Genomic DNA, 22,394 nt, shown 5'->3' on the forward strand with positions numbered 1-22,394 from the left:
GGGAGGCGGAGCGCGGGGATGGGCGCGGGGGCATCGCCGGGTTCGGGGCTCATCGGCACCACCGGGGCCGGCTCGCACAATAGTGGCATCCCCCCGGGGTCTCCACCGGCCCGGGCACCCCACAGATCACAGAGTCAAGAAGGCTGGAAAAGAATCTCTGAGATTACCGGGGCCAGCCGGTGTCCGGTCTCCACGCTGCGGACCGGCCCTTGGCACTGGGTGCCGCGTCCGTCCTGGATGGAGGGGCCAGAGCGGAACACAGCACCTGAGATGCGGCCTCACCTGTGCCCCGTATAGAGGCACAATCACTGTCCTGCTCCTGCTGGTATTGCTGACACCAACCAGGTGCCATTGGCCTTCTTGGCCACCTGGGCACACCTGGCTCACGTTCAGCCTCCCCTGCCCAACACCCCAAGTCCTCCTCCGGGCAGCTTTCCAAACTCTCTTTCCCCAGGCTGGAGCTTCAGGGTTTTGTTGTGCCCCAAGTGCAGGAGCCAGCAGCTGGCCTTGTGGAACCTGCCAGCACTCGGTCCTCCCATCCAGCCTGTCCAGATCCCCCTACAGAGCCTCCTTGCCCTCCAGCAGATCCTCCCTCCCTCCCTCCCATCTTGGTGTCAGCCCTGGAGCCTCCAGCCCCAGCGGCGGCACCACGGCAGGGCCGGGCTGCAGCTCCCCGCAACCCGGTATTGTCCCGGCATTGGCACGGTGTTCTCCTGGTGTTGTCGCGGTGTTGGCCCAGTGTTACCCCGGTGTTTTCCCGGTATTGTGCCGGTGTTGTCCCGGTATTGCCCCAGTGTTATCCCGGTGCTGTCTCGGTATTGTCCCGGTGCTATTCCAGTGTTATCCCGGTGTTGTCCCGGTATCGTCTCACTGCTACCCCAGTGTTATCCCGGTGTTTTTTCCCGGTATTGTCCCACTGCTACCCCAGTGTTATCCCGGTACTGTCGCGGGGTTCTCCCGATGTTATCCCAGTGTTATCCCGGGGTCGCTCTGGGCGGGGCTGGGGGCGGAGCCTAACAACCAGGCCACGCCCAGACCACGCCCCATAACGCACATACCCAATCGGAGTGGGCGCTGTCACATCGGAGGCGTGGCCGTAGCGGGTCCCTTCCCGCCCTCACGCCGTCCTGCCCACCCCCCAGCCCCGCACGGCGCCGCTGTCGCCGCTGTCGCGATGTGGCGCAGCGCCGGCCTCGCTGGCGACGCGCAGGTATCGCGAGCGGCCCGGGGGCGCTCGGGGCTGGCTCTGAGCCTGGACCCGGCCCGGGGGTCCGTGCGGGCGTGGGTGCCCCGAGGAGCAGGAGGAGCGGGGGTTGTGCGGTGCTCCTGGGCCTTGCGGGGCCCTGAGGGGGCGATGGCGGGGCCGCAGGAGAGCGGAGCGTGGTGGGGGCTGTGGAGGCACCCTGGGCTGGTGGGGGGTGAAAGGGGAAAGGGCTGGCAGTGGTTCCTCGCTGGGGGCTCTGCCCTGTTCGGCAGGGAAAGGGGGTCCTGCTCACACCAGGCAGGAAATGAGCTCAGGTGCATTGCTGGGCGACTTCACCCCTGTGAAAGATCTCCGTGAAGTCAAATTTCCTATTTCCAGGCACCTGCTGTTATTGTACGGACTGCACAGAAAATTCCTGTTCTCCCCTGTCTGTATTTGCCTTTAATATACTCTTGTAGTGCAGAGAGATGTGGAGAAGCTGCTTAAACAGAGAGAATAAAACTTGTCTACTGTAATAGCAGTGCTGCAAAGACATGTGCTTACTGTGGGAACTGCAAAGGAGAATCTTCTCCTTGCTGCATATTTCATATCTCAGCACCAGCTCTGGTTCAGCTTCTGCTAGTGAACAGAGCTATTTCTATGTACCAAATTTTGCTCTGATTCTGAGTCGTGCTGAATTCTCTCCGTCATTCATGGTTGCTGACACACAGATGGCATTCCTCTAAAGATTCCTCTTCCCATTTGTTTGTTCCACACTTTCTTGAGACCTAGATGAGTGGAACTTTTCTAGAGTCATGTCATGTAGTGCTACTTGGCCTTATGAACCTTGCCATAAACATATCCTAGATGCAACTTAGAGCTTACAGTTCAAAAGCAAGATCTTTCTTCCATGTCATCATTACATCTCTGAACCTGGAGAGGTGGGACTCACCTGTCCCAAAAATCTCTGAATTTGAAAGACAGCTGGGAAAGAAATAGAGTAGGAAGCAAAACTGAAAGGAAATGTTCAATCTGAGGAAGTAGGGAAGCAGAAAGAATTGCAGGGAATGGTTGGAGACGATGACTTCCATTTGTCTTGTGAGTCTGCTCTTGAGAGGACTGTGGGGATGGCACATTTCCAACCTGTAGGAGATGAGATTTTGGTTTGTTAACCTTTTCCCTCTGGAATAAGATGTGACTCATAAAACATCTCATTTTGTCAGCACTGTTCTCAGTGCAGTGCAAAGCAGTACTAAGATATAACTTTGCTTTCTGAAAGCATTTTAAGTGATTGATGTTTTAGTCAAAACATCTTAAAACTTCCTTTTGGTTGGTGTGTGTCCATCAGCCTTTTTATGAGTGCACATGTATGTACATCAGAAATTGGACTTTATGGGGGTTTTTGTGCAGAAATTGCTCTGTAATTTTAAAATTAACCCACATTCTGTTGGAATGTTGAATGAAAATAATTATATATATATATATATATATATATATATATATATATAATAGTTTGGCAGGAGAGGAAGCTAATAAACATTTCTGTCTTACCTTGGGATTAAATTGGGTTTAAATCCTGAGACTGGGTTGCAGATGGCTGCAAATAATTTTTGCTCTTCACAAAAGATAAATTGGTTTGAAAACTCTACACTTTCCTCCGAAAGAGTTGTTGTAATTTAGGACTGAGGCTCTTGCAAATGTTTGAATTAATTAAGAAGCTGAGTGCTCATATCCTTTACGACAGTCATGAAACAACAGCTTGGTGTGTGCTGCTCACATTTTAAAATGGGAGTGTTAATTTTTGCAGCATTCCCAGATGCATTGCACACGTTTTGGGTGAAGAAACACATGAAGAGATGTAATGCTATTTACTTAAGGTCACAGTGGCAAAAATTAACATTACAGTCAAAGGGTCAACCTCAGAGACTTTTGGGTTTGACTGCCGGATAGATCTCGTTGAAAAGTTACAAATTGCTGAAATGATGTCATAGGGAGGAATATTTCTGTGCAAGAAAAGAAATTGAAGCAGAAAAGCACTACAGGACTGTAACAGTGTCTTTGGTTGGTTGTTGGTTTGTTTTTGTTTTGCTGTTTTATTTCAGAAGGCTGAGACCAAAGAGGAATTCGTAAAAGTTAGGAGGAGAGATTTGGAAAGGCTGACAACTGAAGTTATGCAACTGAGGGATTTCTTACCCAAAATAGTAAATGGAGATATCCTGGGGACATTCCAGAAGCTGGATGCTATTGAATCAAGTGAGTAGCACCATCTTACAAGCTCTTGCAGTTTCTGCCAGAACTGCTCAGAACTAACTGTTGTGCTCCAGAAATAGCTGCAGAGTTTATGGAGCTATTCCAGATTCAACTCTGTTGTTCAGTGACTGCTTCAGTAAATTAATGTGTTTGTAGTGAAGAAAATTACAAGCTGCCTTAGGAATAATCAGACATGTCAAATTAATCTTTAGAAATATTTTACTGTGGATAAAAACATATGTAGTTCAGGCAGTAAGGGAAGCTGTATGAGGAACAAAAAGTGTTTTCCTTTTGAGGAAAGGCAAAAACATTTTGTTTTTCAAAAGGTGACTTTCACAGAAAAAAAAAAACCCAACAAAATAATGGTAAATTACAGTGGGTAAAAATTTGAAGGAAGAGTGAGTTAATCTTGTATTTGGCCTGTCTTGTTTTTTAGCTTGTATGCTTTACTAATAAAAAAAATATTCTGTAATAAAAGTCTTTTTATTGCTGTCCCCAAAGTCCATTTTTTCAGTGTTGGGTTTCTCTGTGCATTATTTTTTCCAAAAATAACTCCACTCCCAGCATGCCATAATAGGAGTCAGCTCCATCCCTGCTCCGTAGTTTACCTGCAGCTCCACAATTTACCAGGATTTGGGTTTTCCTGAAAAGACATGGAACAATGAGAAAAATGAGATGGAACATGGAACAATGAGACACATTACAGACAGTGTGTCTCTTCTAGAATACCAAGTGATAAATGGAAAATTAATTTGCAACATGCAGCTAAGGAAAAGCAAGGTAGAGCCTCAAGGCCTGTGTCTGACCATGTCATATATTGGGGCAGAGCTTCCAGCTGCCTCAGTGATCCCCTTTTTGGGGAGATCCTTCCATGTCTCAAGCAGTGGATAGGATCTGGAGGTGTTCTCTCTTGCAAGGCATCAGGGACTGTTTCCAGTTGTGTTAAGTGTTCAAGATCCTCAGTTTTTACCTACTTGTGTTCAAGATCCTTAATTAGTTTTTACCTACTTGTGTTCAAGATCCTCAATTAGTTTTTACCTTCTTGTCTTGAGATTCCTCTCCCTGATCCTTCTTACATTCCTTGTGCCAGGCACCAAGGAGACACTGTCCATCCAGAGCAGGCTCATGGCATCAATATGGGGATTTTAAGACTCCTTGAAATGTTCTGCTGGCTGCCCAGAATTCTCTGGGTCTTCTAGGGCAGGATCTGAAGCTGAGACAGCTTTTGAATTCTCTGGGGTCTTTCTCCACAGTGGATGGAGATTTCTCTTGCATGAGTGAGATGTGGTGATGAGGTCATTTGTATATTTATGCAGGCTCTGGCCACTGTGTTCCCCTACAAGTGGACAGGTCAAGTGGGGATTTTTGCTGCTCCAGTCTTCCCCTACCTCTGCAGCATGAAATAAAGCAGACTGGGAGCATACAAATCATTAAGGATTGGACATCATGGGGACACAAGCAGCCCTCACTCTCAGAATGGTGCTGTTTGTTACATACAGCCACTTGGTGTGGCACATGAGGCTCACAGGAGTCCTGGCTGCTCCTAGAGATATTTTTTCATATTGTTCTTACAGAAGCCTAATGTGTGATTTGTACATCTCCAGACTTCCATCAGCTGTTGCAGTTTCCTGGGTACTTGAGCAGCAGAGTCTCCTTTCCCTCAGGAAGTGCAGATTTCAGTCAGAGACTTTCAACATGTCTGACCCATTGTGAGACTGATGGAGCCTTGAACAGCTTTGAGAAACCTTGAGATCTTTGCACGTTTCCCTGGTGTGTGCAGGTCAATAGGACACCCATTTCCTGGGGGTGATCTCTGAGATCTGAGCTGGCAATGCTCAGTGCAGCCAACACCTGCTTTTCAGGCTGCTGTCAGGGTCTTCATTAAGATTTTTGTCAGGGTAATTGTTCATTTCTAAAAGAGGGTTCTGTTTTGTTCTTACTATCCTTCTCAGGAAGAGTGCTTGGCCCCAGAAATCTTAGAAATACAGCTCCAGCATTTTTATGTATTATTATGAATATGTTTAATGGAACTCACTCCCCTTGGGAAGTGTTAAAAATAGCATTTAACATTGATCTGGCATTTGGATCAGTAGAGTTGGAGTTCCATCACTTGTTGGGATTCATTCCTATTGTACTCAGTTCTCCACCTCCCAGAGCTTTGAGATCAGATCTCTGGTCCAGAAAGTCCCTGGTATGACCTGTAACTTTCTGTGGATGAGACCAAGTGTACCTCACATCTGAAATGGGGGCCTTCTCTTCTTTCCTGTGCCCAGTGTCTGCTTCTGCTTTGGAGCCTCTACCTTGGGAGCAAGTGCCACTTCTTCCCAGAGTCTGATTTAGCACTGCAGTGGTGCAGTTACATATTTCTGCTTTGTGTGAAGGTGCCACTTCAGTTTTTTTGTTGCTCACCCAGGTTGGTAGTAGTGAAAGCTGCTTCTTTCTCTTGAGAGCAAAGGCACAGCTGGGAGAGCTGACTGGGCATAGCAGGAGAGCTTCCACAAATGAGGAACAGCTAGAAGTAAGTCTCTTTTCAGCAGCTTCCACTATTGTCCTGTTTTGCCCCTTCTACATAAAACATTGTGACACCTTAGAGGGTGTTGACACGTCCTTCTTTGATCTGAAGCCCTTTAAAAAGTCCAGGTTGCATTGTGATAACACTCAGTAGTCATTATAATTCCCCTTCTGGCTCAGGTTTGGTTCTAGGACCTTTGAAGTTTGCTGGTGAAGAATGTGGCATCTTTGTGTGTCTGCTGGATTCAGGTTGGATCCATCCTCTCAAAGGCTGGAAGTGATTCTTTTCCTTCTGGAGAGCTTGTTTCCTTGCAGGAACAGAGATTTTCACTGGATGAACTTACCTGGCAAGGCTAAACAGGCTCTTGGCCTGCTGTAGGTAAGCAGAGAATGTTCTGCTCCTGCTCAAGACATTTTGCTGTCAGCTTCTTAGGACTCACACCCACACAGTCAGAAGCGCATGAGACTGAATTTTCTTCACTTGGCAGATGGGAAGTTTCTTGCCACTGACCAGAGTTATCCTAAAAACCCAATTAATCCATTCCTCCCTTCATTCTTTCCCTTTAGACTGCAGATTGAAAAGAAGTGAGTTGCTCAGAGAGCATGTCCTGGCACAGAGATGTTTGTCAGCACTGAACCCTTGCCTTGCCTCTTTCCTTTCTGCTAAAAAGTGTTGCTGGCTTGGAATCACACAAGGGCTGAGTGGAAATATGTTCTGCTCTTCAGATAAATCAGCCACAAACAGCTTTTCTCCTTTTATACAGGCTACTCAAAGCAATGTGTGTATACTGAAGATGATAAACTTGTCAATTAGGACCAAAACAGGAAGATATTTATTTTCAAATCATGTAGAATTACTAAACAGAATGCCAGAATCCAAGTTCTTTATTTAATAAGAACATACTGGGATAATTTATAATGGTGTCTTTTTATGATAGAATTTGATATGATTTTTAGTAATTACATTTAAAAATGCTGTCACATGTTGGGGAAAGTATTTCAAGTATGTTAAGCTGTACACCAAACTGTCATGTTCAAGGGTATGGTGTTCGAAGTGGGGTGTAATTTATTTTTTTTAAACTAACCAAGGTTACAGTAGATGCTGTTTGGATTTTACTTTTTGGAACTACTTAAACATGTTTCCTTTTTTTCAGTATAAATACTAAGCATTCAAGACTGTGATTTTTTAAAGTAAAATATAATACACAGCTATTGTTAAAACTGTCCTTCAAAGAGAATTTTTTAAATAGGCATCATGCTGGTGAAATGGAATGCTTTAAACTTGATTTCTGTTCACTAAAATAAAGTGCTTAAATTAGAATGAATTTCTGATAACATCAGAAATTTGATAACATCAGAAATTAATTTTATAAGGGAATCAAAAATTTGCTTGTAACTGACATAATGTTTAAATAGTTTATAATCATAGAATCACAGAATGTGTTGGGTTGGAAGGGATCTTAAAGATCACCAGTTCTAACCTCATTGCCATGGGCAGGGACAACTTTCACTTGCCCAGGTTGCTTATCCTACTTTATAAATACTGTTTAAAATATTTGGAATAGTTGCTTTTCATTCTTCTTATCCGTGTGAGTTGTAAATTGTAGATTAAAACCCTCACTTTTGACTACTGTTTGTATTTTTCTTATGTTTTTAATACAGTCACTGACTTAGGTGAAATTTCACTCACAGAGTTTTCATAGAAACCAACATGAAAACAAAGTAGAAAACGGAGTAAATTTTTAAAAATCTTCCCAACCCTCAGTATTTAACAGCCAGATGTGATTGTTTTCAATCAGACGTGTTGGTTTCCTTTCTCAGAGCTGTAGGGTGTGAGATTCCCGTTTGGCCACAGGGAGGTGATCTCGCACAAGCAAACGGCTGAGGCACCTCAGTGAAGCCGCCCTTGGTGGATTTCTTTGCTTCAATGCAGGCCCAGTGACCACAATGTGTTCCTTCTTTCTTTTATCTGATTTATCCTGTCACAGGCCTGGAGAAGAAGGAGGAGGAGATAGAGCAGCTGAGGATGGATTGTGAACACTTCAGAGCCCGTCTGGAAACAGCCCAGGCAGATTGCATGAGAGAGAAGAAGGTAGATGTGCTGCCAGGGTATTGATATCTGTGTGTTTGAGTTCTAATAACAAAAGCAGAAATTATACAATTTTCATGTCATAAAATGAATCCTCAGTCTCAAAAACAATTTGGGATTTCTATCCAAATAGTCATCCATATCCATGTTAACATGTTGAAGTAAAACACTGAGTATTCGGGAAGATCATGGCATAGCTGGAATCAAAAGGTCCTTCACAGAATCAGTTCTTGTGAATTTAACATTGCTATAATATATTTTCAGAGAGGACAATAGGAGATAGTTCCCGCAGTGCAATGTACAGAATGAAAGCAGCCTCTCTTGGTTTGCTGTGAGCTGTGTACCTTTGTGTAGTGTTAATAATCTTTCTCAAAGCACCTATTGATCCAATTGCCATGTACAGCTGAGAATCAAGGAGCAATTTCAGGGCTTCTCTTGCTCTGTCAATATTGTATTTAGTGATTATGAGAGGAGAGATTCTTAACAATTAAGGAATAGCAAAGACACTGACTTCTCAGTCTGTGAAGCCGTTTGGGTTCAAATGATTCTCTGGGAGAATCAGAGGTGATTATTTGCTGCAAAAGTTCATTTCCTTGGAGCCACCTGCAGTAGTCAGCAGTTGGGGTTGTACAGCTGGCATTTGCCAGCCTTGGGATTGCACAAGGACAGATGAACCACAAAACTTACTTCAGTTTTGAAAAGGAATAGTGAAGAGTTCAGAAATGCACTTTCAGTGCATATCTGTGTAGACTAAACACTCTGGAATGAAGTTTGATATGATGGAATTGTTGTCAATCTGGATATTGCTTATTTCAAAATGAATATCTTCTGGGATAGATGTTGCAGTTCAGCAGTAGGTACAGAGTTCATTTGCTGTGCACTGAGGTCATCAGTTGCAGGATAAATTTGCTATGTAATTGAATGTTGTTGCTTTAGATATTAATGAAGCAAGTCCCACCCATGATTCCTGTTAATACTACAAAATAAAGGGCAGGTGGTTTGAGTTTATGATTTCTTTTGGATGAGTTTTATTTAAAGCATGGATAGTTTACTAGGAGCAGTTGTTTTGGTGTTTCTGCTCAAAGCTCTTCATGTCTTTGTTGTTGTGCAGTGTGTGGCAGTTGTGTGACTGGGTTCTGTTAAATGCCAGTGGATTTATTTCAGTGAATTGTGCTCATGATGTTGTGAAGTCCTTTAGCTTTCAGGATACAACAAGGTGGTGTGTGTATATGAGTGACTTTTGTTCCTCTTAATCACTTTTCTGGTGTTTTTCATTTGGTTGCTGTTCTGCTCTAGGCATCCTTGTGTAGAGTTTCTGAATTATTTTCTACCTATTTATCTTCTGAAGGAGAAGAAAATTATTCACTGAAACAAACATGGAATAAATGCATTTCTGGTTGAGCAGTGTCCCTTTCTGAGGCCGTCATAAATCAACATTTTGCATTCCAAATTCTCTGTGCAGAGCTGGATCACTGGTTAGGGAATTGCTGTGCTTTCTGAACCTGAGCAGAACTTGAAGTGCAGATGTTATTCTTGGCTGATGTCTCCTTTGTCTGACTTTTTGCAGTTCCATACTTGGGCACTGCTGTGTTCTTGTGCCTTGACCTTTTCCTGAAGGTGGTGGTGTTGCATAGCACAGGGATTACTGGGTGGTGTGAGCCCTTAGGAGTGTTGCTTCCAGCCAGGTTATTTGCTTTTGCAGGCTCTGTTTATTTTCCTGGCTCTTGCATGTACTATTTTGTTTTCCTTGCCTCATTTCTTTGTTCTGGTGTTGCTTTTGATCTATTAAAAATTCTGGCATTTTTTCTGCTGGCTTTGCATGCTTGTTGGGGGATCTAGATTTGGTATTACTGGGTTTTATGTCTTACTCAGTATTAGCATCCAAATGCAAATAAAATGTATTAAAGATACATTTCCCTAAGACTAGGACAGTGTGGAAAAGACAGGGAGAATATAGGGATTAGGCAGGAAGATGCCTGAGGACATTTTGTGGATGCACATGGTGGCAGAAAAGCTGATAGGCCTGGCAGTGAGTCATGTAAAAGCTGGAATTTGGCTAATTTGCTTAAAAACGATCAAAGTATTAAGAAATAAGAGACTTTTCCTGGGAGTTTCTGCCTGTGGAAATCAGGAGCAAGTGTCAGTCTTTTGCCTGTGTAGATGAGAGAGATTCCAGAGAGTAAATGCACACAAAAATCTGCTTGAGAAATTAAACTTGAACTTTACAAATCCTCATCTGTGTGTTCCATCAGCGGCAGTGCAAATCAGGCTGCTTGTGTGACCAGGAGGTAGTTGGTGACAGAACACAGCCCTGTACTGTTTGACAACATATTATGTAAATTTTCAGATGAGTTTACATTTCTATTCTTTACAAACCCTCAAGATGAAGCATTGAGGTGAACCCCAAAACCAACAAGATGCTTAAAGTCTTGATGACAATACATGCTTGAACATCTTGTTCTGTTTAGCTGCTTTCACAATTGACATAGAAAATATTTCTTCTTATTTCCCCATACTTCATCCTGACAGCCAAACACCCTGGGAAGGCTGAGCTTAGGAAGGTGTTTTCTGCAGAGAATTTGAAAATATCATGTCTGTAAAATGGGCGGAGTAAAATCCTTCTGGTTTTGAACATTGTGTAATTTGTGATTCTTTCTTTTAATACTTGAATTAGCATCATTTTTCTGGACTGGCTTTGGTCTTTCCCTTTTCTTTAATACCACCCCACCTGGAGTTAGCTGGGAGCCCCCACCCACGCTGAGACACAGACTGCAGAATTCCTGCCTTGATCTCCCTGTCTGTGCTGGCTCTAAACCAAGAAGTGCAGCAGCTTTGCCACTCCTGTGGCAGCTGGTAGGAAGCCAGTGAGACCTACAATCCTGCCCAATTCCATGATATCCTTCCAGCCAGCTTCCCATGTGATTGGAGAAAATCCTGCCAAATGGAGTTTGTGCTCTGGTTCTATAGGGTTGATTGTTCTCTGTTTATGCTTTGTGGCAGGAACCACTGAGCAGCTCACTTAAGTGGTCATAGAATCATTGTGCCATGGAATAGTTTGGGTTGGAAGGGATTTTGGAGTTGTGTTACCTCATTCCAGCCCCACAACTTTCACTAGATCAGGTTGTTCAGAATCTCATGGATGCACATGAGTGAGTGGTGCCTCAGCTTTCTTGCAATGGAAGGTCCTCCAAACTTCAAACCTTAGGTGTGTTTGTTGGGACTTTCTCTTGGTTTACCACTGCTGCTCAGGACTATGCCAACAGAAAAGAGCTGGAATAGACAACAATATTTATCCTAGGTATCCAGCAACTGTTCCATGTTGGCTAGAACAGAAGCCTGTTTTGAAAAACAAAACAACCCTCCCCTCCTGTAAGATGTCTCCTGTATCTTTTGGAAGGTGTCAGGGAAGGCTGGCCCCTGATGCTGAAATCCCTCTCTCCTGAAGAGACATGGAGCTGTTTGCTCAGGGGGAGATGTCTCCTGGCAGGCTTCTCTAGGTGCCACTCAGTCTCAGGGCGTCACTTGGTTTGACCTTGTGGACAGTTTCTGGTTCCTGTCAGCCTGCACTACTTAGAGACAGCTCAGGAGAGAAGGAATGTGTCTGCAACAGCTCTGGGTTACCCTCCCTTTTCAGAGATGGCCATGATTGTGTTTCTTGTTCTGTCCCTTAGCCTAGAAACTTGGTGTGGGAGACGTGAAGTGCAACCAAACTTTCCTTCTGCTGTTCCAGGAGAAGCTGGAGCTGCGGCAGCAGCTGAACGAGGCCAAGCAGCAGCTCCTGCAGCAGGCAGAGTATTGCACAGAGATGGGAGCAGCAGTGTGCACCTTGCTCTGGGGGGTCTCCAGCAATGAGGAGGCTGTGAAGTCCATTCTAGGAGGAGTAAGTATGGCAGGTGAATACTGACTCCTGGCAATGCCCTCAGGCCTTTAAAGCAAGGACCTTTAAAATAAAGGCCTTGCTGTGGAGCACACTTTGAGGATGTATTTCAGAAACTGTCTGGACAGCAAAAGTGTTTTCTGGTTTGCATGTTCTTTGGGAACCATCCACTCTTGTTTAAGAAGGGTTGGAGCTCAGAAGTGTTATGAATAAATGCAGTAATTATTTCTTTTGTTACCAAATGAGGATTATCTGTTTGCCACCCCACACAGCTAAACAGCAAGGCTACAGTTAGCACAATATCTTCACAAGCTAACAGAAGGAGAGAATAGTTCCTAGGCATGTGCAGGAGTTTCCATGCCTGTGGAGAGCTTGGAGGAGGTATTTCCATGGAGAAAAGACAGATCCATTGATTCTCAACTTCTTTGAACCTTTCTGCTGCCTAAATATGTGAATGACTCTTGGAAATTGAGACCCTAAGTGCTCATGGATCTTATTAAATCATCAATATTAAACATGGGCAAGTAGACTATTTAAAAAAACCCCAATAATAAACCACAAAACCAGAACAACAACAGTTAATGACAATGGTAATATTGCAGCTATCATGATTTCACTGCCAAGTGCAGCTGATGGAATTAGGGGGGACTAAGGAAACAAGCCTGATAAAAATACAATTTTCATTCTTGACACAGCCAACATGAGAAGGAATTGCTGTATTTAATCTGAGTGAACTGATGCCACAGTTTCTTTTGGCTTGATTTTTCAGCAGCATGATGAACAGCTGAGTGAATAGGATTAGTTCATTATAGTAAGTGGTAAACCAATGTGTTTGTGAGAGTTGTTCTAGCTGGGTGTTCCAAAATACAATTACAACTTTATATTGGATATTAGAAAGCTGTACAGTGATGCCTTATTAATGATAACTTCTGATGATTCCAAATCCAAGCAGCAGCAGCTACTAGGAAAAACATCTATAAAACACTGTATAAAGCAAGTAAAATTTAAAGAACAAGGCTAGTTGTTGAAAGCAATCTTAAGTATTCATATTCAGCTGAATTATTTAAAAACAAAACTGTTACCTGAAGATTTGTTTGAAGGTAAAAAACCCAAGTGTGAAGATGCAATACTCTGAGGGTTAGGTTGGTTTGAAATGCAAAGTAGTAATTTCCAGCAGTCATTAAAGCCTGTTGAACTGCTGTACTTCTGGTGAAGATCAGAGCAACATTTGGGGGCATAATTTTCTTGGGATGGTGCATTTAACACTGTGAGAAATGTGCCTGGGCTTGAACCAAGACTCCTAGGAAAAACATAAATGGGTTGTGTGGCATTGTGTCAACCACAGATTGCAACTGGCAGTGAGTCAGGTCATTAAAAGATGATGGAGATTTGTCATACAACATATTTGGTTTGGGTTATTTTGGGACAAGTTGTACAGCTTGTAGCTTCTTCCCTCCTCCCCTGAGAAGGTGCTGTGAACGACGCAAATGCATGAGAACATCAAGGGTGCTTTGAAACTGTTGCTGATATTTAAGCACATGGGGAAGGTGGCATCAATTCAGAATCATGTCATGCCTTACAGAACAATGCCCAAGCTTTTTTCAGCCTTTGAAGCAATACAGAAGTAGAGCTTTCTTCCAGTCCTGTAATGCAAATGGATGAAATGTTAGTGACCAAATACATTTTGTGTCCATAAGGGTTGGGAAAATCAGAATTTAAGCAGCAGATTTGAAATGTGACACAGGTAGTTCTCAAGGCAATGGCAGAGAGATGCCTGCTGGCTTTGCCCATGTTCCTAGAGAGAATTTGAAGAGATGTCCAGAGAAGCACCGTGAGAGAGTTTTCAAGGTTTCCTACCTGCATGTACCAAAAAAGAAGTAAATTAATTTCCATGAGATTGTTTTGGATGTTCTTCAAAAAGCTTCAGCCAGATATGACAGGCTTCTCGCATGGAAATATAACCTGGAGTTTGGATTTCAGAACAGCATCAAGGCTTGCTTCCACTTGAGAAATTTTGGATCCTACAAGGTGTTTTGCTACTTCAGTTGTCTCATATGGTGACAAATGACTTTATATTTAGTGGCAGCTATTTTCCATGTTACCTGGAGCTTTCACACAGGAGTTTCACAGACAGCAGAGGGTTCATTGCACCATGTGAGCTCAAGCACCTTAATGCCTGCTTTCAGAACTGTCCTTATCTCAACATGTGTGGGTGAGACATTCTTCAGTCCCATGAAAATGCCATCAAGTTAATAAGGGATTGTGCAGAGTGTGCAGTGTTTGCTATTTATAAACCTGAAGGGTCAGGAGCTCAGCACTAGTTAAGTAGTGGCTGTGTGGAAAGGAGGATCAGCAGAGGGGACACCAGTGAAACCTCAAGATGCTGGCAGATAGAAGATTTCTCTTGTTTTCTGTGCAACATAGCAACTACTCAGGGTGCTTAGTTACCCTCATGTTCCCATGTGAATGTGTATTTTCATAATGACTTGTTGGGCTCTTCATTTTTTCTCATACCTCTTCTTCAGCTATAGTCAGTGCTTCTGTTAAAATTGCTGTCTTTGAGGAGTGGTGTCCATATGAAAACTACATCCAGCACATGCAGAATTGTACTTACCTTCCTCCTCTTCCTCCATGATCCCTTCCTTCCTGTTGTTCTGGGGCCACAGCATCATTTGTGAAGATACTGTGTTGACTGAGCCTGCTTTTCATCCCCTCCTACTGAAGTCATCCCCAGGAACAGTACATCTTTATTGTGGTGAATGTGCAGCAGTGGAGGAATAAATGGATATTACCACTAGCTTTGCACATACTGTCGAAGCAGTCATTTTGTAAAAGTATGAAGATTTTCAGTCACTTTATAAAATGACTAAAAGTTCAGACATTTGTTGAACTGTCCCATTGGGTCACTGCTGGGAATGACTAAACATTTCATCTGCTTCATGAAACAATTGGAAAAATTATTAAAGACACTGGGAAACCCAGCATTATGGGCTCTCTGCCACAAAATTTGTTTATGAAAGCCTTCATCTTCTGAGTGAAATAGAGTTCCAGCAGTGTTTTACTAGTCAGAATTACCAATAAACAGAAACAGGTCTCTCCATCCTTCTTTGTGGACTCTGCATCCCAGGCCAGGCTCTTTGACCTGCCCTGAGCTTTGTACCAGGTGGAGCTCCCTCAGTTGGGATACCTCCAAGTGGAGCAGGATTGCAGCTGAGGGGAAAAGATGTCCCAAATTACAGCTGTGCTCCTGCTCATGTGCTCTGCTGTGGTGATTGCTTTTTCTCACATGACATGGTTGACTTAAGTTCATACTTTGACCCAGGACAGACCTCAATTTCCTTTTCCAAGGAACTTCTGCATAGCCTGTTACTGCTGTTGAGCAATAATTAATGAGTCCTATTAGGATCCATTTGAATTCTGCTTTTTTTCTGGGGACTTGATTGTTTTCTTAGGAATTTCGTGTTAAGTCTCCAATCTTCAGCTAATTTTGATAAAAGCTACTGCAGGAGGCCAGGTGAATGTGAAACACCTTGTGCAATTACTGCAAAACAAAGAGATAACATTCTTACTTCTGATAATAAGCTTTAATTCTGCTGGTTGATTATATGTTATTGTGTGCTTAGGAAGTAGATATGCAGTAGTTCAGTTTTATTAATAAATGTGGCCTTGAGTAGTTTCCTGTTTTCTTATGAGGTAATGGTTTCAAATATTAGGGGATCAAACATGTCACTCAGTGAATACATGGTATTTTCTGTTGTTTATTTGAAGTAACTGGATGTTTTAATAATTTGTAAGATTGACCAGTTTTACTGTAGCATCTAATAATTATAGTTGCTGTAGTGTGTATAATCTTTCTTCTCCTCCCTACTTGCAGAGTAAAGCAGTAAAGTTTTTCACAATCACTGCCCAGACCATGGAGAGCTTTGTGAAGTCATTAAGTGAAGACATGAAACAGCAGGATTTGGATTCTGAGGAAAATCAGTTTGTATTAGCTTTGGCAGGGATTGTAACAAGTAAGTTAATGTTGTGTCTCAGAATAGCATTCCACACCTACTGGGACTGTGTATTGCCTCACAGGAGCTGCAGTTAATGCAGCTTTTCAAAGTTAAGTTGTCACTGTTGATATCTTGGGTGACTCTCTGGTTTTCTAAAGTTCTGGCAAATTTTGTTGCTGACACTTTTGTTACAGGCACTTCTGTGCTGCCTGTTAAGCACTAGATGGGTAAGAGCTTTTCAGTTCTGAAATTCCCTCTTGCATCCCTCAGTCTGGAATGAAACAAAGACCATTGTACCAGTCCTGTATGCTTACATTAGTGTGTACACATTGAGCAATTTGCTTTGTGAATCACCAGTGGTGCCAACATCTACAAGATTGCAAATTGCAGATGGTGCAGGTAGATCAGCCCCAGCTTAAGGCACAGACTAAGGATTTCCAAAGTGCTTAAAATTTTTTTTACTGTCAGATACACTGCATTTTCACTGTATAAGAGAAGGTTATACACCTGACTTCCATGCTAAATATATTTTTTTAGGTCAAGAAAATAAGTGAAAAGCCACAAATCTGTTGTAGAATGACTGTACTTGGTTTGGGAGGCTGTAAGGCTGATACATCATCTGAATTTCTGTGAAACTATCAAAATTGCACTAAAGACATGATGCAAGATTGACAAAACAGTGGGTATTGGTATAAATAAGTGATTTTTGAATTAACAGCTTTTCTGAATGTGGGATTTTTAGATGTTGGGCTGTCAATAAAGGTAAATAATAAACTTAGTATGTGATGCATTATGCCACTGTACTTAGTAGGGGGCAAGTATAAAGGAAAATAATAAGGGAAAGTCTGCTTTGGAGCAGTAGCCTTTGCAGATAATTTTGTCTTTTGGTTTGTACTTGAATAATGCCACACTTGCAGAGAGGTAGGAAGAATACTTTTGTTGAGTAGATGTTCATAAGAGTTTTGGTTGTGTGATGTGCCAGGTGTATTGAATTGAGTGATTGTAAAATTCTGCAATCCTGTTCCTTTAAAGTGGAACCTGTAATGATCAGCTTTGCTGCAGTCACACATTACCTGTGGATGAATAGAGCCTTTTGTTTCACAATTTACTGTGTTGCTATTGGGACACTGGGCATTCTGAATAAATGCTTTGTTTACCAATGCAGAATTTTGAAGGAGCTTGACCAGTATTTGTTGTTCAGTATTTGCTATATAGGTGAATGTAGTTTGAAATTTATATCACTGCCATAGATCATTCTTCTCAGCTGACCAATCTTTTTAGAGGTCCTGATAATTAGCAGAAACTCCAGTTTGAACATAATTGTTGGTGATGTTTTGGCTTTCCCCCAGATGTGGCTGCGCTGGCGTGTGGCCGCGAGTTCCTGGTCAGTTCCAGTCGGGAGCTGCTGGACACGATGATGCATCTCCTGGGAGACATGAAGCCAGGCCTCTGTAACAAATTTAAAGTGTATGTTGACTTTTCTTGCCCCTTTCAAATGAAATGCATTATCTTGCAGTGCAGCTCAAGTGATGACAGTAGTTTTCCCACTCTCCCATTATTCCTTTCCTGCAGAGGAAACATAATTTTTGGAAGCTCTTTTCCCAGTAGCATTCCTTGCAGATATACTGGGGTTGATCACAAAGCTCTATCCAGGTTTTGTGTCTCTTGGGAAGTCTCTTTAGCACCATAATATTGTAAAGGTGAGCAGGGGTGCCCTCTTCTAGCTTGGGAGGGGGTCATGAGTATGGTGTGAAATAAGGAAGATGTGAGGTCAGGTTTTACAACAGAGAAGATGTGGGAAATGTGAACTCATTTTAATTCCCTCCCAATATGAAGTGTAAAATGTCACATGTCCTTAGTGAAGAAAGTGAGTTATGGAGCTGCTAAGAGCAAAAATTAAATCATTTTAGTCTCTTTAGCAGCCAGATTCACCACACACTTCAGTTTGTAAGAGGCAATGCCTGTAAAGTGACCTTGCAATACAGCTCTAAAGGCAAGGCCCTGTTGCACAGTTCAGCTACTGCAAAAGTGCTTTTCAGCTGATGGAGAGATTAAATAAACAATTGTCTTTGCCTTTTTCTCCAAGACCTTACAAGCTGAGGATATATGGCTTTGGCTGAGCAAATTACTGTGCCTTAACAAGTTCCTCATCTGCTGAACTGTGGGCACTGGTCCTGTACACCTGGTTCATTTGTTCATGAGGGTGGTTTGAGCCTCTGTGGTGGTTTTTTCATAACTACACAACCAATTCATGCCCCAGGCAGCTGTCACAGCTCAGCTGACAAACAGCAGCCCTGTCAGCTACAGTAACTTGACCACATCCAGGCACACATTTAGGCAGGCTGGATGTGATAGCCATGAAATCAGGCCTGGTCTCACTTTGGAGAGGTTTTATCTTGCCTAACCTCAGTGTCAGCGAGGGGATGTCAAGCATTTGCTGCCTGCCTGGGCTCCTTCCCACACTCACTGGGAGGAGATGGGGCTGCCAGGTGATGGCTCATGTGAGGGGGAGCAGGTTGCCCTCTGAAGGGGTTTGCCTTTCCCTGTTGGCTGGTGAGGGGAAAGCTGAGCAGCCTGTGCTGTAGATAGTGGCTTGAAGATTTTTTATTTACTCTGTTTCCCAAGCACTGGGCCTAAAAGTCAGTGGTAGGGGTTTTTTGAGAACATCCCAACTGAAAGAATTGTATGAGAATCTCTGTTTATGAAAAAAAGGTAATTTGTGCCTTCATGTGTATAAAAAAATCAAACCAAATGACCAAAACCAAAAAACAAACCTGAAAAGAGGATCCATGCTGTTTCAGATCTGTAAATGGGGTAAAAATAAAAGAGGACTTTAAGAGGAGGAGAGAAGATGTTCCTGTGCACACAACACTGAATTTCAGGTGGATATGTATCTGTGGGTCCAGATAAACTCTTTGATAATTTCATATTGTATTAATGTAATTGGATTTGAGGGCCTTTCTTTTGAGTTTATATCTTGGGTTTCTTGTTATTATACTTCAAAATCTGCCTGCTTTGCAGAAGAATTACCCATGGTGCTGTAAACTTGGCTGCCAGCACAGCACTGCTGGTAAAATATGCATAGAACAATCCCATGAGGTGGCAGGAATTCAACAGGGGCAGTTTGGTAGGCTAACAAACGGAGGGAAGCTTGGAAAAGAGCTTGCTCAAGGTGGTTGAGAAGTGAGAAATACTAAGCTTGTGTTATAATAGCTTGAATGCAGTGCAGCGATGATATTTTCTGATTCCCACAGAACCAACTTTTTTTTTCCTTACTCTGAACTTGCTATTGGATTAAAAAAATTGCTGTATTCTGACATTAGAGCAAATGCCAGAAAGGACATTTCTTCATGGCCTTGTCAGAGAATGAGGGAGCCTGATTTGCTCAAATGTTTTAGTGCAAAATGTTTCCCTGTGTCTTTCTTTCATGTCCATAATCAAAAAAAAAGCCTTTTTTTTTTTTTTATGAGCTCTGTGTGTGTCTTGTCCCTGTTCAGTTTGGAAAACCTGTTACTAACTAAGACTATATTTTTTTCTTATTCTTTGGGGAGTTTTGCAGTTTCCCAGCCCAGAAAAGAAGGGTTTTGGAGGGTTGGTTGATTTGTTTTTAAATTGTTCTTTGCATGTAAGGTTTTTTAGCTGCTGGTTAACCTCAATCAGCATTTTCATAAGCAGATATGTCAGATGAACTCCCTTTTCTCCTCCCATAGGGAGCATAAGCCAGGGCAGAATGAAAGACAACTGTGAGACAAGGATATAAATTCTAGTGCAATTTCAAAGTTAGGTGAAGATGGACTCTGCAGTCATCATAAATAATGTCTGCACATACATTTTTATATATATTCATACAGAGAGATACATTTTTAAAAAAACTACACCTCACAGATGGAAATGCAATGTATTTTTCCTAAAGTTATCACCATGGTATTGCATGGGAGGACATCAACTTATAATCCAATCAGTTGCAGAAGAAATGTGGCTTTTAATTTTAAATGCTGTGGTTGTCTTTTGCTTAGTTCTGAGGTTTTGCAATTATTTTCTAGCTTTTATTTTCAAAAATATTTTTCATTGCTGTGTGACAAATCAGGGGAAACCATGAGTCCAGTTCTACAGACAGCTGTATCAAAGTAAGCTGATAAAGAGAGGGGTTCTCTTTTCTTCTTATACCAATCCTGTCTTCTGTTTGGATGAATATATAAACAAAAATATTACAGGGAGAACCTGTCACTCACTCCAAAACTGCTGTGATATCCATTGTAGGCTGTGAGTATGGAATAAATATATTCCAGGCATCAACCTGAGTGCTGAGACTGAAATCTCAGGGGTGTCCTTGCCTTTCTGAAATAGCAGATGTGAAACACTTCAGGTTTTCTTCGCTTTGGTGTAGGGTTTGTTCAATGTTTGTAATTGTTACACAGTCAATAAACATTTACATAATTGTTTGTAGCTGTAATTAAATGGTTAAGAACATTTAACTTTGCTTTTGTGGCAGTTGAAAGTAGCCAGTAAAAAGACATATTTAAACGTCATAGTACATTTTATATACTAATCCCATGTATTAACAAGACAAGAAGGGGCTTTAGCTGTGCATTTAATTCTAGATTTTAAAGAAAGCATTGACAGTAGTACAGATACAGTAGTACAAGATGTTAATTAAATTTGGCTTGTCTCAGTAGGAAGAGTATGAAATGCATAATCAAGACTCACTTCACATTTTAGAAAAAAACACCAGAAAATATTGTTTATCCAGTAATCATTTGTGTCAGGTTTGCTTCAATAAGCACTTCTGCAATTATTATTGCAAAAAATATTCACTAAAATGTGCTGATACTGGAGGTGAAGGTGGTTATAAAGGGCCTGGAAATGCTTCTCTGTTGTGCCTAGGTGAGTGTGTTTAATTAAATATGCTGTTATATATTAATATGCCACTGCATTGGCTGGTGGGGTGTTCCAGCACTCCAAAAAACCTCAGCACTTCCCTGCATCACCAGCACCACCAGTCCCTTTTGTCTGCACAAAGCAAACAAGTGAAATAAAAATACAAACACAGCAGCGCCTTTTTACGTCACTTTATTTCTAACTGCAAATGTCAAACAGATTAAGGGGAAAAGACATTCTCAAGAAATGTTAACATTGCCATTATAAGATGATGGTTTATTGATCATTTCCATTCTGGGTGATTATAGGTAGTGCTGTGCTCTTTTGTCAGGGCTTGTTCTGGAAGGCCAGAGCTGCAGGGGCTGGATGAAAGGCAATGTGTGGCCTTTACCAGCTGCAATTTCAGATCCAGAGCACCCCTCCCTGCTTGGCAGTGGCCACTGGTACTGCAGATTTAATAAATCTGCTCTTCCTTCCTTCTCCTCCTTAATAATAAAACTCAGAGCCCATAAATGACACCTCTTAAAACTCAGTTTAGCCTGCAATGGGTCACTGCCTTTTCTGAAGGTGCCCACAGAATGTCCAAAAGTCTGCTGGTGGCATAGGAGCTTAAGCCATGAGATCTTGTTTGAGAATTGGATGTGAGGTGTGAAGTCCATTTGGAATTATCATTTCCCATTTGTTTGGACAGGTTTATCTCAGGCATGAGAGAGAGCAGTAGCCAAGCTGGCTCCAGAACAGAGAATATTCCAGCCCCTCCCTGAGACCTTCTTACTCTTTTCCATGTGTTTGGAATATGTGGTTTAACAGTAGAAACCAAGGTTTACACAACATTGCTTATAAATAATTTGAGATTTATCTCTGTTACCAAAATATAAACTATTAGCACAGGTTTCTGCATTGGTACATGCTTGACACAAATGGCAAAAGGTGCTGAAGCATGCAAAGAAATCACAGGCCCTCAGATGTCCTTTTTTTCAATTCTAGGCTAATGCTAATGTCACTTTACAATGTGAGTATCAACTTGAAAGGCTTGAAGTACATCAGTGAAAGTCCAGGTTTTATTCCCCTGCTTTGGTGGCTGTTGAATGGTAAGTTGCTCTAAGAACCTTGTAAACTCTGACTTTCAGAACTTTGTAGAATTGCTGTAGATGTTGCAAATAACAAACCAGAAATTTATATCTGTACCCTGATTAGCTTTTGACGGAATAAAAGTAAACATAAAGGGCAGATTTCTGGAGGGAGGAGATGTGCATTTCCCACAAAATTTTTGACTGTATGTAATATTCCATTAATGTGAAGTTTAAGGGTGGTAGATTTAAGAATACAGAATGGAGAAATTTGATTGAGTAGTTTAAAAAACTTGTTTCTTGATACCAACTTTAAAATAAACCTTAGCATTAGCACAGGAAAATGTACACATATGGGGGGAAGAAGCCAAGTCTGTAACTTCACTGACCCATTGCAAAAGTGTCCCTTTCTGAGGAGAGGCTTTGTGCTCTAATAGGATTTGGGGCTCCAGGGCTGGAGAGCCATTCCCAGCTGTGCCTTTGGCCAGTGCAGGACTCCAAGGACGTCAAGGACTCGTGTTGTCACTGTCAGGTGCATGAG

At 42.2% G+C, this 22,394-nt stretch overlaps 1 protein-coding gene across 1 annotated transcript in view; it reads left to right on the plus strand.

The window, feature by feature from the left end:
• Positions 1-1,174: 1,174 nt before the first annotated feature.
• HSF2BP (heat shock transcription factor 2 binding protein) overlaps positions 1,175-22,394 on the plus strand; it is a 32,717-nt gene continuing 11,497 nt past the window's right edge. The window contains exons 1-7 of the mRNA XM_058800378.1: positions 1,175-1,210; positions 3,286-3,436; positions 7,933-8,036; positions 11,764-11,913; positions 15,785-15,923; positions 17,255-17,372; positions 21,771-21,874. Coding sequence (XP_058656361.1) covers positions 1,175-1,210; positions 3,286-3,436; positions 7,933-8,036; positions 11,764-11,913; positions 15,785-15,923; positions 17,255-17,372; positions 21,771-21,874 — 802 coding nt within the window. The remainder of the gene's footprint in view (positions 1,211-3,285; positions 3,437-7,932; positions 8,037-11,763; positions 11,914-15,784; positions 15,924-17,254; positions 17,373-21,770; positions 21,875-22,394) is intronic.

The sequence above is a fragment of the Ammospiza caudacuta genome, chromosome 2 (genome assembly GCF_027887145.1).
Source record: "Ammospiza caudacuta isolate bAmmCau1 chromosome 2, bAmmCau1.pri, whole genome shotgun sequence".
NCBI lineage: Eukaryota > Metazoa > Chordata > Aves > Passeriformes > Passerellidae > Ammospiza > Ammospiza caudacuta.